At 43.0% G+C, this 16,976-nt stretch overlaps 1 protein-coding gene across 4 annotated transcripts in view; it reads left to right on the top strand.

Moving 5' to 3' along the window:
- Positions 1–16,976, top strand: part of HSD17B7 (hydroxysteroid 17-beta dehydrogenase 7) — a 1,040,537-nt gene that overhangs the window by 957,748 nt on the left and 65,813 nt on the right. For all 4 annotated transcript variants that reach the window (XM_068253606.1, XM_068253607.1, XM_068253605.1 and 1 more), the window contains one exon: positions 2,862–2,960. In XM_068253606.1, coding sequence (XP_068109707.1) covers positions 2,862–2,960 — 99 coding nt within the window. The remainder of the gene's footprint in view (positions 1–2,861; positions 2,961–16,976) is intronic.

Below are 16,976 nucleotides of genomic sequence, written 5' to 3'. Positions count from 1 at the left end.
ATGCCTATCATTTTTTGTACTCATAATACTCATGACACTGTGATATATTTTTGTCAGAGTGTCCACTTATAGTCCATCTGAATTGTTATTTCCTAACCCCCCTCTCAATTTTCATAGTATATGTTGGTGGTGGTGGTGTTTGTTATGTTGGAGTTGTTATTTTAATCAGTATTAATAAAAGTTATATTTTAGGTATTACATATATTTTAGGTATCACATATACCATTTAGGAAGGGCTTCTGTTATGGACTGTGCCTCAGTTCCAGTGTGTGGCAAAATGTGTACTTCAGACAGGGAAGACATTACTCTCTATGATCTTTCAATTAAGAGTCCCGTCTCACTTACCTGTTAGATATGTGGGCAAAGTTGGCCCTGGCAGCTAATAACATTGGCTTTGGCAAATCATCATTATTTTCTGGGGACTTAGTGGGCCGAATGAAATTATGTAGTACACATGTAGTCTTTACCACAGCTATGGCATTTTCCACATCAGGATTGATGGCAGTGTGTAGTATGCGCCATCTTGCTGAAAGTTGTTCAAACACAATTCCTCCTTAGATAGGGAAGGTAAAGTCATTCCACTAAGAAATGTATTAGTCTGAATGTTGACTTTCGTAATCTTAGTGAAGTATAGGTCTTCAAAAAAAGTTGTGAAGGGCCATAGCAATGTCAAGCGAATTGGTACATATTTCACCTCGGTTATTCAAAACTCTGGGTATGGCCATAGCATCTGAGCTACCCCTCAGGAGATGAGCAAGTATCCTACTACATTTATTTCCTAGCTCAAACTCTTTCTGGGAAAATATGAGGTCTCTTCTTTTGGCTCTGTCTAAGAGTTTGAGTTCGTATTGCCTGTGTACCAAGTGTCCAGTCCATATATGGAGCACTGGGAGGCGCTTCAATAAGCATGTACCATTCAGATATAGCATCTTTCTCATAAAACTCAAGCAAGGCAACATCATTATTTCTTATCACAGTCCTAGCAGCCTTGAAGGAACCTCTAAGGACTGCCTTGCCTGCATCCCAACATATCTGTGGGTCCGCAGAGCCCTCACTTTCACTCCAATAATGTGTCATAGCGGTTTTACATTCCCCTATTACCTGGTCTTCCAGCCACCAAGGGTACATTCTCCAAATGCCCATCCCCTTAGGCCCTGGAAGGTCCAGAGAGCAAAGCCCAGAGAATAATCTGAGATTCCATGACCCAGGTGTTGCACCCCTTGTACAAAGGTCAACATTTCAGATGAACCCATAATCATATCAATTCTAGAAAGGGTCTTATAGGTATCTGAATAACATGTATATGCCTTCCCCTCAGGAAATTTTCACCTCCACAGGTCTCTCAAGTCATAAGCATCCATCCATTTTAGCAGGGCAGGATATGACCCACCTCCCTTACTCAGCCTGTCCAGATCTGGATTAACCACTGAATTGAAATCCCCTGCAACTACAAGAGGGCCCTCAATGAGTGAATTTAGTTTACTAAATAGAGAGTCCAACACTTGAGAACAAAAAGGCGGAGCTATATATAGGGACACTATTGTAAATGTCCTACCTTCCACCACATATTTATGTATTAGAAAAATTCCCTTGCAAATCTACTCTGTCAGCAACATGAGCATTAAGAGACCTGTGCAGGAGGACCGCAGTACCTCATGAAAAGGAGGAAAAACGTGACAGGTAGTAGTGAGAGATCCTGACTTCTTAAGTACCATAACTCGGGACCCCATAAGGTAGGTCTCTTGAAGACATATATTATGTGGTGACATACACTGAATATGGTCAAAAACTAAGCTGCGCTTTATTTTGTTGTTTAAACCTTGAACAAGTGAGTATTTTGAGTAACAGCATAATGCTGCAAGATAAATATAGAAAAGGCAAATATGAACCCAGGCCCGGATTTAGATCACAGGAGCCTATAGGCACAGATGTCCTGGTGCCCTAGGCTTCGCCCCTCATGAACCTACAAACCCCCGGCGAACCGTACTGCAAGTGTGCTGGCTGAGCAAGCTGTCACTTCTCCATCACATCCCTTGCCCATCATAGGTAGCTGCAAGTGTCCCTTAGCATTAGATAGCCAGAGGTACCCTCTGTATTTAGAAGCTAATGGTGCCCCCCCCCACTCGAAACGCGCCCCAGCAGCTCATACTGCCAGTACAGTTGTAATAAAGCTGCCACTTCTTCTGTGATGCAGAAAACAATGTCATAGATAAAACATATCGATATATTACTACAAATTCCATAGGTACACAGTTTCCATTTACACAAGAGCAGTATAATGAAAAAAGCTGTCATTGCTTCGGAAAGGGCATGTCAAACAATTATCGCCCTTCATGTGCACCTTGGATAGGCAAGGAGAGGCCCTGGGATTTTAGTCCTGGAAAATCAAAACTTTCACACCATTAAACTGTAACTCTGGAACTTTCCAGGCTGCTCTCAGTATCTCCTGCTTGTCAGGGTTAGTTTAGGAGTTTTACAATGATGGGGGCACCAGGTCTAGGGGGCCTCCTGGTACTCTATGGGCATGCTCAATCTTTCAGCCATGTTTCTAGGAGTACCTCAGGCTGGGCACCTTCAGATTTTCAGGGATTGGCCACCAGCTAAGCGGGGGTCGTTGCTGCTGGCCAGAGGGACTTGGACCGTTGTCATGAGTATAGGAGGACTCCAGGGGGATGCAAGAAGCCCCAGGTAAGTTCAACTTATTTTTTTCATCACACTTTAGATTTCCTTAAAGGCCGTTTGCAATTTGTTGGAAGTGATCCAAGATCCCCTAAATATCACAGTACATGTAAAATATGTTGGCTATATGTAAATATATATATAAAAAAAGGAATAATAATGTTAACAAATATTATTTTCAGTTGTGGTTATTCAATCAAGCTCCGGAATCCCTTGATCCTTTGGTTAAATATCACAGCTGCACTTCTGGATTAAACCACAATTATGTTAAATCATTGAAGGTTAGTATGGCATAGAAAGATTTGAATTTATTATTGGAAAAAGTATATTTGTTGAAAATAAGACAAGTGTTGTTCAATCAATGATGTGTCTGAAGTTCAGGATTTTTTTTTTTGATTTTTTTTTTTTGTAGTGATGTTCTTTGGATATATTTTGTTTTTAGTGAGTAATTCCTAATAGGTCAGATCTTCAACTTGAAAATATCTTACAGATACTTATGATGAGGTTTCCAGGCTTGTGCTTGGCTCATGGGTCGCATGTGCTCTCTGGACTATAAACTGTACTTAAAGGACCATTATCACATAAATCCTTATTGTTAAATACATATAAACACATACAAATAAGAAGTACATTTCTTCCAGAAGAAAATAAGCCATAGATTACTTTTCTCCTATGTTGCTGCCACTTACAGTAGGTAGTGCAATTCTGACAGAACCAACAGGTTTTGGACTAGCCCATCTCCTCATGGGGGGGGGGGGGGGAGTTCTCCGGGTTTCTTTATTTTCAGGAGCACTTAGTGAATGGCAGTTGCTCTGACCAACTGCCAAAAAAGTGCGCAGTGTGCTGGGAGACTGGCCAGCATCTTTGCATAAATGCTTTTCAGTGAGTGTCTTTTTAAAGAGCTAAGGCCGAGCTGTGATGTGAGAATCCCCCATTAAGAGATGGACTACCCCAAAATCTGTCAGTTCTGTCTGAATTCAATATATAGCTCATTTTACTGTGGATGAAAAATGCCTCTTTTTTCGGGCCATAAGACGCAACTAGGTTTAGAGGGCAAAACCCAGAGGAAAAAACATTCTAAACCTGATGCGTCCATGGTGCAGGAGCATCTTTTGGAGCTTCTCTCCCCAAACTGTTTAACTTCTAAGCTACACTGCCAACTACACTAACTCCTGCTGCCCCTCCAGCTAAAGTAACCCAACTTGCCACCACCAGTTACACTAATCCCAGTAGCTATGCAAAACACAGCTGCCCCCCGCCCCCCTTAAGTACACTAACACACCCTGCCACCACTAGCTACACTTATCCCTGAGGCAACTGCAGAAGACCCTCACCTGATCCAGCTGCATCCCCTACCAGGTGAAGGTGACAATTGGCTGCTTCCCTGGTCTGGTTCAGGAGTACCATGTGATGTGTCCTGCATATGGGGCTGTATAGGTGGCTGCTTAGAGGATGAAGGTCGCCTCTGTGTTCTTCCGTAGGTGACAGATTGGTAATTAGGACTCACTGTGCAGCAGAGCAGTGCCGTGCAGCTTAAAGCAGCAGCAAATATAGTACTTCTTATTTATATGTGTTTACATGTACTCTAAATTTTACAATTTTTTTATGATAGTGGTCCTGGTCTTTACTATAAAGTGTATCTCCAGTCAAAAAAATGAGACAGTAATAATAATAATAATTGCAGTATTTGTATAGCGCCTTTCTCCTGTCGGACTCAAAGCGCTTGCGAGGCAGCCACTAGAGCGCACTCAGTAGGCAGTAGCAGTGTTAAGGAGACTTGCCCAAGAAACTCCTTACTGAGTAGGTGCTGGCTTACTGAACAGGCAGAGCCGAGATTTGAACCCAGGTCTCCTGTGTCAGAGGCAGAGCCCTTAACCAGTACAGTTTTAATGTCACCAGTCTTAAATGCAGTAAATCTAATTACCATATTTCTCAGACTATAAGACACACCTAGGTTTAGAAGAAAAAATCAGGCAAAAAATTACCTAACCTGGTGCGTCTATGGTGCAGGGGCATCTTATGGACCTTTTCCCCCCAAACTGTCTCTATTTTAGCTACAGTTCCCAGCTACACTACCCCCTGCTGCCCACACCAGTTACACTCACAACACACCTAGCTGCACTCACTACACTCCCAACTACACTTCTAACCACACTCACTTCACTCAGAGCCACACTCGCTACACTCACTACACTTACAGCTACACTAACTAAAATATAGTTGGTAGCTGTGCCAATATCAACCATCAACTTAATTTAATGTCCAATAAATGATCTAAATGAGATCGCTGCAGACTGTTCCAGTAAAGCATTTCAAACACTGTTAATCCTGCTGCACTCTCCTTAAACATAAGCTGACCTGTAATACTTCAAATGACTCCACATAGTGTAATACAGTCTTGTAAATCAACTCCTATGCACACACATATGGTCCCCAGTGAACATCGATAACACCGTGCTCACAATCTGTGGGTACACTCCACACCGCCTTCCAACAGCAGCTCACCGCATCTAGGCCACCTCAAACTGCAGGTGCACCATGCACTCAATTTTCAACACTTTGACAGTATCTGGGATAAAGAGTCTTCACACTTTTCTCTAAATAATCCCTCAAGTTTAAATCTCATAAAAACAAACAATAAAATCACATCGTGCGATACAATAAAACAATGAACTCCTCTCTCTGCATTGCAAATTCCTGCCTGTTTTTGCCTTCCTCATTTTTGTTCTGTAGAAGTTCTTCTCTCTCTAACTGAGCTGTCTGTGCCACTTCCGTCCTTCCCAGACCAAGAAGAAAAAAAGAAAAAGAGAACACCAAGAGTACCAATCTAGTGTAGTAATTAACACTTTTATAATGATAGGAGAGAGTGCTGCTTACAAATGTGGGTTGCTAGATGGCAACCACAATATAGGGCATGTGGAGAATTACATTTTTTAAACAAATGTTATTGTATTTTCAAAAAATGAATGGTCCTCCTAAGGGAGTCAAAGGCATGTCTTACAGTGGGGTGCAAAAGTTTGGGCAACCTTCTTAATCCTCATGATTTTCCTGCATAAATCGTTGGCTGTTATGATAAAAAATGTCAGTTAAATATATCATATAGGGGACAGACGCAGTGATATTTAAGAAGTGAAATGAAGTCTATTGGATTTACAGAAAGTGTGCAATAATTGTTTAAATAAAATTAGGCAGGTGCATACATTTGTGCACTGTTGTCCTTTTATTAATTCCAAAACATTTATAACTAATTATTGGAACTCAAATTGGCTTGGTAAGCTCAGTGACCCCTGACCTACATACACAGGTGAATACAATTATGAGAAAGAGTATTTAAGGGGGTCAATTATAAGTTTCGTTCCTCTTTTAAGTTTCTCTGAAGAGTAGCAACATGGGGGTCTCAAAACAACTCTCAAATGACCTGAAGACAAAGCTTGTTCACCATTTTGGTTTAAGGGAAGGATACAGAAAGCTGTCTCAGAGATTTCAGTTGTCGGTTTCTACAATTAGGAACATATTGGGGAAATGGAAGACCACAGACTCAGTTCAAGTTAAGGCTTAAAGTGGCAGACCAAGAAAAATCTCGGATAGACAGAAGCGATGAATGGTGAGAACAGTTGGTCAACTCACAAACCAGTACCAAAGACCTACAACATCATGTTGCTGCAGATGGAGTCACTGTGCATCGTTCAACAATTCGGCGCACTTTACACAAGGAGATGCTGTATGCGAGAATGATGCAGAGCAAGCCTTTCTCCGCCAACAATACAAACGGAGCTGCTTGAGGTATGCTAAAGCCCATGTGGACAAGCCAGCTTCATTTTGGAATAAGGTGCTGTGGACTGATACAATTAAAATTGAGTTATTTGGGCATAACAAGGGGCATTATGCATGGAGGAAAAACAACACAGCATTCCAAGAAAAACACCTGCTACCTACAGTAAAATATGGTGGTGGTTCCCTCATGCTGTGGGGCTGTTTAGCCAGTGCAGGGACTGGGAATGTTGTTACAGTTGAGGGATGCATGGATTCCACTTAGTATCAGCAGATTCTGGAGACCAATATCCAGGAATCAGTGAGAAAGCTGAAGCTGCACCAGGGCTGGATCTTTCAACAAGACAGCGACCCTAAATACTGCTCAAAATCCACTAAGGCATTCATGCAGAGGAACAAGTACAATGTTCTGGAATGGCCTTCTCAGTCCCCAGACCTGAATATAATTGAAAATCTGTGGTGTGAGTTAAAGAGTGCTGTCCATGCTCGGAAGCCATCAAACCTGAATGAACTAGAGATGTTTTTGTCACAGGAGCCCTAGTGGTCGGAACGCAATTGCCTTCCAAACGGTTCCAGCGCACCTATCGTGCAAACTGTAGTCGCAGTCAATGCGTAGAAACCGTTGGGAATTGGCCGCAGACAAACCAGAAGAGAGCCTGTGAGGTACGGTAATTACAACTTACACACTATTTCAGGGTATATCTGCCACCACCACTGGTATGGGCCAGTGGACCCTACCGACTGACTGACTGATCCTGCAAATAAAACGGTTAAAACACGCTGTATTCTGTCTAGATATCAACAATGGTAGCGTCTCTCCAGAGACCTGAGTTCAGTTTCTGTGTATGGCTGTATAGCAGGTGTAGCGGAACAGTAAACGACTTTGATAAAGTCTTTATTTACGGGCAATATAAATAATTAATATATACAGAAAATCGTTAAAATCAACAATTATAGAAACCTTAATAGCCAGTATGAAATAAAAAGGGAGGAAATACTTAGGGTTTGTGGAAATATGTCCATTCTGGGAAAAACTTGTAGCGTTCCTTTTGTTTCAGTGCAAAGTTCAGAGTTCAGACCAGGTGGATGCCAGTATATTCTCAAGCTGGCACAGATGTGATCAAGGTGGAGGACACTTGCGTTTCAGAATTAATACATACAGAAAATCGTTAAAATCAACAATTACAGAAACCTAAATAGCCAGTATGAAATAAAAAGGGAGGAAATACTTAGGGTTTGTGTCCGTTGGGTTTTTTATGTCCGTTCTGGGAAAAACTTGTAGAAGAAGATTCAGTCGGCACCATCATATGCTCTTTCAAAGATTTATTGGATCACTGTCAAATCGTACAAAAGTACATCATGCGACATTTCGGAACGATGGTGTGTTCCTTTCTCAAGCCATGACAGTTACAACTTTACACAGAAATCACAATGCTTTTGTAGTACATCATATCATTCAAATTATCCAATCCTAGTCCTCAATACAACAAGGACCAATCCCTGCCCGCTATGTCATAGTCGGACCTGATGGGAAACAAGTTCACGTAAGTTTGAACCAATGGAGGTGTCTGACTCACCTCTTCATGTCCTCCCAGTTCCGCATATCCGCTATGTTAGCCCCCCGCCCAGCATAACGCTGGATGTTACCTCCTATCGGTCACGCGGACCTGATGGGGAACAGCGTATGCAATGGGCGGTGCTAGTAACGTCAGAAGACGTTACCTAGGAGACGGAGTGGATGCAGGCGGAGGGCCGCCTGCTTCCGGAAAGCAGAGCGCATAGCGTCACCACTTCACGCCGGCCAGTCATGTGGAAAGTCCACGCACCAGCCGGCCCTGCGTCTCCTAGTTAGACAACAGCGTCATTAAGACGCGTTGTCATAGCAATGGGGCAACCACAGCGGGCGGACTAAAGGAGGACTCCGCACCGGCAGAAAAGATATATAACACTTTATACACATAGTAAAGTTCTATATTTATATCACTAATGGGGTCAAAAGAGAGATGTTAGTGAAAATGATCATAATTATAGCAATAAATGTAAAACAATTAGACAAATAAAAATGAAAAGAAAAACCATATTTAACCAATTATTATAATAGTGGCAGTAGGTTGTATTCTCGATTCATACCCCTAGGTTCTAGGGTGTCTAATGTTTTTATCCAGAATGCCTCACGTAGCAGCAGCTGCCTATGTCTGTCCCCTCCCCTCTTTAGTAAAGGTACGCTGTCAATAATTTGACAGCGCAATTGACTTACATGATGATTGTTTTGGACAAAATGACATGCAACAGGCTGCTCTATGAGACGTTCCCGAATAGCATATTTATGTGCAGAGATCCTCTTTTTAAATTTTTGAGTGGTTTCACCTACATATAGTAGGCCACATGGGCATTTCAAAATATACACTACGTATTGAGAATCGCAGTTGTAGATATTTCTAATAAAAAATCTTTTACCTGATCTAGGGTGAGTGAAGACACTACTCCTGATCATCGAATTGCAGTGGACACAGTTGAGGCATGGATACATGCCACTCCTGGAGCCCTCAGGGGGCCTAACCAGAGTTCTCATCTCCGCATGGGTAAGTTTATCCCTCAAAGTGGGGGCTCTTTTATATGAGATGAGTGGAGGGTAATGGAACTCATGAACCTGAGGGAGTGACTGTGCAAGCGCAGGCCAGTGTTTTTTGGAAGTTTAGAAGGGTTGGCCGGATAGTGGGCGAGGGAGACCAACGAGAGATGAGATTTAACGAAATGTCACAGAAATTTTTACAGAGACACTACCCTGGTCGTCTGATTGCGGAGGCACGGGATGGGGCTATGGATACCACTCGTGGACCTGGGAGTAATACTGGCAGCCGCATACTTTTTGTAACACAATACAATGTCTTGAGTAAAGAAGTTGCTAAAATTATCAAAAAACACTGGCCTGCGCTTGCACAGTCACTTCCTCAGGTTCATGAGTTCCATTACCCTAACATAGCTAACATAGCGGATATGCGGAACTGGGAGGACATGAAGAGGTGAGTCAGACACCTCCATTGGTTCAAACTTACGTGAACTTGTTTCCCATCAGGTCCGACTATGACATAGCGGGCAGGGATTGGTCCTTGTTGTATTGAGGACTAGGATTGGATAATTTGAATGATATGATGTACTATAAAAGCATTGTGATTTCTGTGTAAAGTTGTAACTGTCATGGCTTGAGAAAGGAACACACCATCGTTCCGAAACGTCGCATGATGTACTTTTGTACGATTTGACAGTGATCCAATAAATCTTTGAAAGAGCATATGATGGTGCCGGCTGAATCTTCTTCTACCTTATTGCTTGGCTGGTGACCGAGCTTGCTGTGGCACATCAGCGGTTACATACCCAGGAGGGTGCAACTCTATACGTCCTGCAGGGAAAAACTTGTAGAGTTCCTTTTGTTTCAGTTCAAAGTTCAGAGTTCAGACCAGGTGGATGCCAGTATATTCTCAAGCTGGCACAGATGTGATCAAGGTGAAGTTTCAAGGTGGAGGACACTTGCGTTTCAGCCTGTCAATAGTTTTATCACCCCTCTCTGCGGGGAGTGGCTATGACAGGCACAAGTCCAGCCTCGGGAGGATGGAGCAGGGGCTGTCTCATCCTTACAGACCCTCAGACTGGCAGAATTCTAGTTCTGCCTGTCTTGGGGTGCACGTGGGGGCAGTTAAAACCTATACCGCATATTCACGCTCAGCATGATTGTTCGAATCCTAGGACATGAAATATGATAGGTCTATCATGAGAATTTACCCCCCGTCTCTTCAAACCCATATTGCTATGAGAGTTTAGGGGACAGAGTTCTGGGAATTTCACAGAACCAGCACCGGGACTCATGCTACACTTTCCCCACATTTGGCGAAGCTGCCATCTCAGGAACCCCAGAAATATGACAGATCTGGGAAGTTATGGATTATGCTATGAGCCTCAGGTCATTCAGGGTGTGTGCTGGCAACTGGCTCCCTTTGATCCTTCCCAGGGAGCAAGGTATCAAGACCTCCCGGGGACTCGTAGCCTGCCTGGCTGAATCTAGGCCTCCTTATCAGAGCTGAAACAGCTGGCATATCCTCTGAGAGGGGCCATTAGCTCTCCAGGGGGCCGGGGAACCAGCTTGTTTACAGCTATGTGTTAAACGCAATGAACTTCCTTTCCCAGAACTGTCTATCTTAAAACCAAAGTTTGTCATTCTAAGCCCTGCAATACATGTGCGATCGATTGCGGTGATCAGTAACGACTGCTGGATCTGCGATTTTTGTGCGTTTTGGACGACTGGGCGTCGCCTGGCGTCACAGTTTTGTAAAGAGGAATGGTCCAAAATACTTTCAACTAGAATCTAGACTCTCATTGGAACCTACAGGAAGCGTTTAGAGGCTGTAATTTCTGCAAAAGGAGGATCTACTAAATATTGATTTCATTTCTTTTTTGGAATCAATAAAATGACAACAGTGCCCAAATATATGCACCTGCCTAATTTTGTTTAAACAATTATTGAACACTTTCTGTAAATCCAATAAACTTCATTTCACTTCTTAAAAATCACTGAGTGTGTCTCCTTTATGATATATTTAATTGACATTTTTTATCGTAACAACCAACGATTTATACAGCAAAATGACGATTAACAAGGCTCCCCAAACTTTCGCACACCACTGTATGTATACAGGTGTTAACTAGAGATGGCCCAAACCTCCGATTTTCGGTTCACGAACTTTTGCAAAAAGTTCAGTTCGCAGGAACTTTTGCGAACCGCAATAGACTTCAATGGGGAGGCAAACTTTGAAAACTAGAAACCTTTATGCTGGCCACAAAAGTGATGGAAAAGATGTTTCAATGTGTCTAACACCTGAGTTTTTTCAGTGACTTCAAGAGGGGAAATTTTTTTTCAGAAAGACCTTATAGTTTTTGAGAAAATTGATTTTAAAGATCTGCTTCTGACCGTGGGAAAATTAAACGCCCGCCGACTTTAGCAGTTAATAGCAAAGCCCATTTAAAAACTAGAAACACCAAAATTGCTGGGAATGTTAACCACTTGAGGACCGTGGGCTTTACCCCCCTTAAGAACCGGCCACTTTTTTTCCATTCGGACCACTGCAGCTTTCACGGTTTATTGCTCGCTCATACAACCTACCACCTAAATGAATTTTGGCTCCTTTTCTTGTCACTAATAAAGCTTTCTTTTGGTGCTATTTGATTGCTCCTGCGATTTTTACTTTTTATTATATTCATCAAAAAAGACATGAATTTTGGCAAAAAAATGATTTTTTTTAACTTTCTGTGCTGACATTTTTCAAATAAAGTAAAATTTCTGTATACATGCAGCGCGAAAAATGTGGACAAACATGTTTTTGATTAAAAAAAAAACCCCATTCAGTGTATATTTATTGGTTTGGGTAAAAGTTATAGCGTTTACAAACTATGGTGCAAAAAGTGAATTTTCCCATTTTCAAGCATCTATGACTTTTCTGACCACCTGACATGTTTCATGAGGGGCTAGAATTCCAGGATAGTATAAATACCCCCCAAATGACCCCATTTTGGAAAGAAGACATCCCAAAGTATTCACTGAGAGGCATAGTGAGTTCATAGAAGATATTAATTTTTGTCACAAGTAAGCGGAAAATGACACTTTGTGACAAAAAAAAAAAAAAAAGTTTCCATTTCTTCTAACTTGCGACAAAAAAAAAATGAAATCTGCCACGGACTCACCATGCCCCTCTCTGAATACCTTGAAGTGTCTACTTTCCAAAATGGGGTCATTTGTGGGGTGTGTTTACTGTCCTCGCATTTTGGGGGGTGCTAATTTGTAAGCACCCCTGTAAAGCCTAAAGGTGCTCATTGGACTTTGGGCCCCTTAGCGCAGTTAGGCTGCAAAAAAGTGCCACACATGTGGAATTGCCGTACTCAGGAGAAGTAGTATAATATGTTTTGGGGTGTATTTTTACACATACCAATGCTGGGTGGGAGAAATATCTCTGTAAATGACAATTTTTTAATTTTTTTTACACACAATTGTCCATTTACAGAGATCTTTCTCCCACTCAGCATGGGTATGTGTAAAAATACACCCCAAAACACATTATACTACTTCTCCTGAGTACGGCGATACCACATGTGTGGCACTTTTTTGCACCCTAACTGCGCTAAGGGGCCCAAAGTCCAATGAGTACCTTTAGGATTTCACAGGTCATTTTGAGAAATTTCGTTTCAAGACTACTCCTCACGGTTTAGGGCCCCTAAAATGCCAGGACAGTATAGGAACCCCACAAATGACCCCATTTAGGAAAGAAGACACCCCAACGTATTCCGTTAGTAGTACGGTGAGTTCATAGAAGATTTTATTTTTTGTCACAAGTTAGCGGAAAATGACACTTTGTAAAAAAAACAATAAAAATCAATTTCCGCTAACTTGTGACAAAAAATAAAATCTTCTATGAACTCGCCGTACTACTAACAGAATACCTTGGGGTGTCTTCTTTCTAAAATGGAGTCATTTGTGGGGTTCCTATACTGTCCTGGCATTTTAGGGGCCCTAAACCGTGAGGAGTAGTCTTGAAACAAAATTTCTCAAAATGACCTGTGAAATCCTAAAGGTACTCATTGGACTTTGGGCCCCTGAACGCAGTTAGGGTGCAAAAAAGTGCCACACATGTGGTATCGCCGTACTCGGGAGAAGTAGTACAATGTGTTTTGGGGTGTATTTTTACACATACCCATGCTGGGTGGGAGAAATAACTCTGTAAATGGACAATTGTGTGTAGTGTTGGGCGAACATCTAGATGTTCGGGTTCGGGCCGAACAGGCCGAACATGGCCGCGATGTTCGGGTGTTCGACCCGAACTCCGAACATAATGGAAGTCAATGGGGACCCGAACTTTTGTGCTTTGTAAAGCCTCCTTACATGCTACATACCCCAAATTTACAGGGTATGTGCACCTTGGGAGTGGGTACAAGAGGAAAAAAAATTAGCAAAAAGAGCTTATAGTTTTTGAGAAAATCGATTTTAAAGTTTCAAAGGGAAAACTGTCTTTTAAATGCGGGAAATGTCTGTTTTCTTTGCACAGGTAACATGCATTTTGTCGGCATGCAGTCATAAATGTAATACATATAAGAGGTTCCAGGAAAAGGGACCGGTAACGCTAACCCAGCAGCAGCACACGTGATGGAACAGGAGGAGGGTGGCGCAGGAGGAGAAGGCCACGCTTTGAGACACAACAACCCAGGCCTTACATGAGGACAACAAGCGTGCGGATAGCAATTTGCATTTTGTCGCCATGCAGTCATAAATGTAATACAGATGAGAGGTTCAATAAACAGGGACCGGAAACGCTAACCCATCACAGATGTTCATTGTTCATGTTACTTGGTTGGGGTCCGGGAGTGTTGCGTAGTCGTTTCCAATCCAGGATTGATTCATTTTAATTTGAGTCAGACGGTCTGCATTTTCTGTGGAGAGGCGGATACGCCGCCGATCTGTGACGATGCCTCCGGCAGCACTGAAACAGCGTTCCGACATAACGCTGGCTGCCGGGCAAGCCAGCACCTCTATTGCGTACATTGCCAGTTTGTGCCAGGTGTCTAGCTTCGATACCCAATAGTTGAAGGGTGTAGATGGATTGTTCAACACAGCTACGCCATCTGACATGTAGTCCTTGACCATCTTCTCCAGGCGATCGGTGTTGGAGGTGGATCTGCACGCTTGCTGTTCTGTGTGCTGCTGCATGGGTGTCAGAAAATTTTCCCACTCCAAGGACACTGCCGATACCATTCCCTTTTGGGCACTAGCTGCGGCTTATGTTGTTTGCTGCCCTCCTGGTCGTCCTGGGTTTGCGGAAGTCAGTCTGTCGGCGTACAACTGGCTGGAGGAGGGGGAGGATGTCAATCTCCTCTCTAAAGTCTCCACAAGGGCCTGCTGGTATTCTTCCATTTTGACCTGTCTGGCTCTTTCTTCAAGCAGTTTTGGAACATTGTGTTTGTACCGTGGATCCAGAAGGGTATAAACCCAGTAATTGGTGTTGTCCAGAATGCGCACAATGCGTGGGTCGCGTTCAATGCAGTCCTAGGCCGAAGAGGTCATAGCCTAGGGTCACAAAACCTGTTTATTTGGGCAATTTCAATGGTGGCGAGTCTGACGTACATAAATCGCAGCAATGGCCGTTAGCAACGTCTGAATCTCACGAAATGTCTCATGCAGGTAGAAGACATATTGTTAGACTTGGGCTCCAAAGATGGGTTCCCTACATCTCTGCAAACCAGAGTTACAGGGCTCCAAATTTGGTAAAATCCCCCATAGGCTTTCATTGGGCCTCCTATTTACAGTTCCAAAATCTCACATCTTATCAAAGGGCAATTACTCAGCAGTGGCAAATTTTCTAGCATTGTAGGGACCCTTAAGGGGAACATGACTGGTGAGTTTCGGGCCCCTAGGCCAAAGAGGTCATAGCCTAGGGTCACAAAAACCTGTTTATTTGGGCTATTTCAATGGTAGTGATGGTGACGTACATAAATCGCAGCAATGGCCGTTAGCAAAGTCTGAATCTCACGAAATGTCTCATGCAGGTAGAAGACATATTGTTAGACTTGGATTCCAAAGATGGGGTCCCTACATCTCTGCAAACCAGAGTTACAGGGGTCCAAAATTGGTAAAATCCCCCATAGGATTTCATTGCCTCCCTATTTCACTTTCCAAAATCTCACATCTTTTCAAAGGGCAATGGCTCAGCAGTACCAAATTTTCTAGCATTGTAGGGACCCTTAGGGGGAACATGACTGGTGAGTTTCGGGCCCCTAGGCCGAAGAGGTCATAGCCTAGGGTCACAAAAACCTGTTTATTTGGGCTATTTCAATGGTAGTGATGGTGACGTACATAAATCGCAGCAATGGCCGTTAGCAAAGTCTGAATCTCACGAAATGTCTCATGCAGGTAGAAGACATATTGTTAGACTTGGATTCCAAAGATGGGGTCCCTACATCTCTGCAAACCAGAGTTACAGGGGTCCAAAATTGGTAAAATCCCCCATAGGATTTCATTGCCTCCCTATTTCACTTTCCAAAATCTCACATCTTTTCAAAGGGCAATGGCTCAGCAGTACCAAATTTTCTAGCATTGTAGGGACCCTTAGGGGGAACATGACTGGTGAGTTTCGGGCCCCTATCCCCCATAGGATTTCATTGGGCCTCCTATTTACCGTTCCAAAATCTCACACCATTTCAAAGGGCAATGGCTCAGCAGTGGCAAAACTCACCAGTCATGATCCCCCTAAGGGTCCCTACAATGCTAGAAAATTTGGTACTGCTGAGCCATTGCCCTTTGAAAAGATGTGAGATTTTGGAAAGTGAAATAGGGAGGCAATGAAATCCTATGGGGGATTTTACCAATTTTGGACCCCTGTAACTCTGGTTTGCAGAGATGTAGGGACCCCATCTTTGGAATCCAAGTCTAACAATATGTCTTCTACCAGCATGAGACATTTCGTGAGATTCAGACGTTGCTAACGGCCATTGCTGCGATTTATGTACGTCACCATCACTACCATTGAAATAGCCCAAATAAACAGGTTTTTGTGACCCTAGGCTATGACCTCTTCGGCCTAGGGGCCCGAAACTCACCAGTCATGTTCCCCCTAAGGGTCCCTACAATGCTAGAAAATTTGGTACTGCTGAGCCATTGCCCTTTGAAAAGATGTGAGATTTTGGAAAGTGAAATAGGGAGGCAATGAAATCCTATGGGGGATTTTACCAATTTTGGACCCCTGTAACTCTGGTTTGCAGAGATGTAGGGACCCCATCTTTGGAATCCAAGTCTAACAATATGTCTTCTACCTGCATGAGACATTTCGTGAGATTCAGACTTTGCTAACGGCCATTGCTGCGATTTATGTACGTCACCATCACTACCATTGAAATAGCCCAAATAAACAGGTTTTTGTGACCCTAGGCTATGACCTCTTTGGCCTAGGGGCCCGAAACTCACCAGTCATGTTCCCCTTAAGGGTCCCTACAATGCTAGAAAATTTGCCACTGCTGAGTAATTGCCCTTTGAAAAGATGTGAGATTTTGGAACTGTAAATAGGAGGCCCAATGAAAGCCTATAAGGGGATTTTACCAAATTTGGAGCCCTGTAACTCTGGTTTGCAGAGATGTAGGGAACCCATCTTTGGAGCCCAAGTCTAACAATATGTCTTCTACCTGCATGAGACATTTCGTGAGATTCAGACGTTGCTAACGGCCATTGCTGCGATTTATGTACGTCAGACTCGCCACCATTGAAATTGCCCAAATAAACAGGTTTTGTGACCCTAGGCTATGACCTCTTCGGCCTAGGACTGCATTGAACGCGACCCATGCATTGTGCGCATTCTGGACAACACCAATTACTGGGTTTATACCCTTCTGGATCCACGGTACAAACACAATGTTCCAAAACTGCTTGAAGAAAGAGCCAGACAGGTCAAAATGGAAGAATACCAGCAGGCCCTTGTGGAGACTTTAGAGAGGAGATT

The sequence above is a fragment of the Hyperolius riggenbachi genome, chromosome 9 (assembly GCF_040937935.1).
Source record: "Hyperolius riggenbachi isolate aHypRig1 chromosome 9, aHypRig1.pri, whole genome shotgun sequence".
Classification (NCBI taxonomy): Eukaryota; Metazoa; Chordata; class Amphibia; order Anura; family Hyperoliidae; genus Hyperolius; species Hyperolius riggenbachi.
The sequence above is the reverse complement of the archived record's forward strand: the minus strand, read 5'-3'. Positions and strand labels throughout refer to the sequence as shown.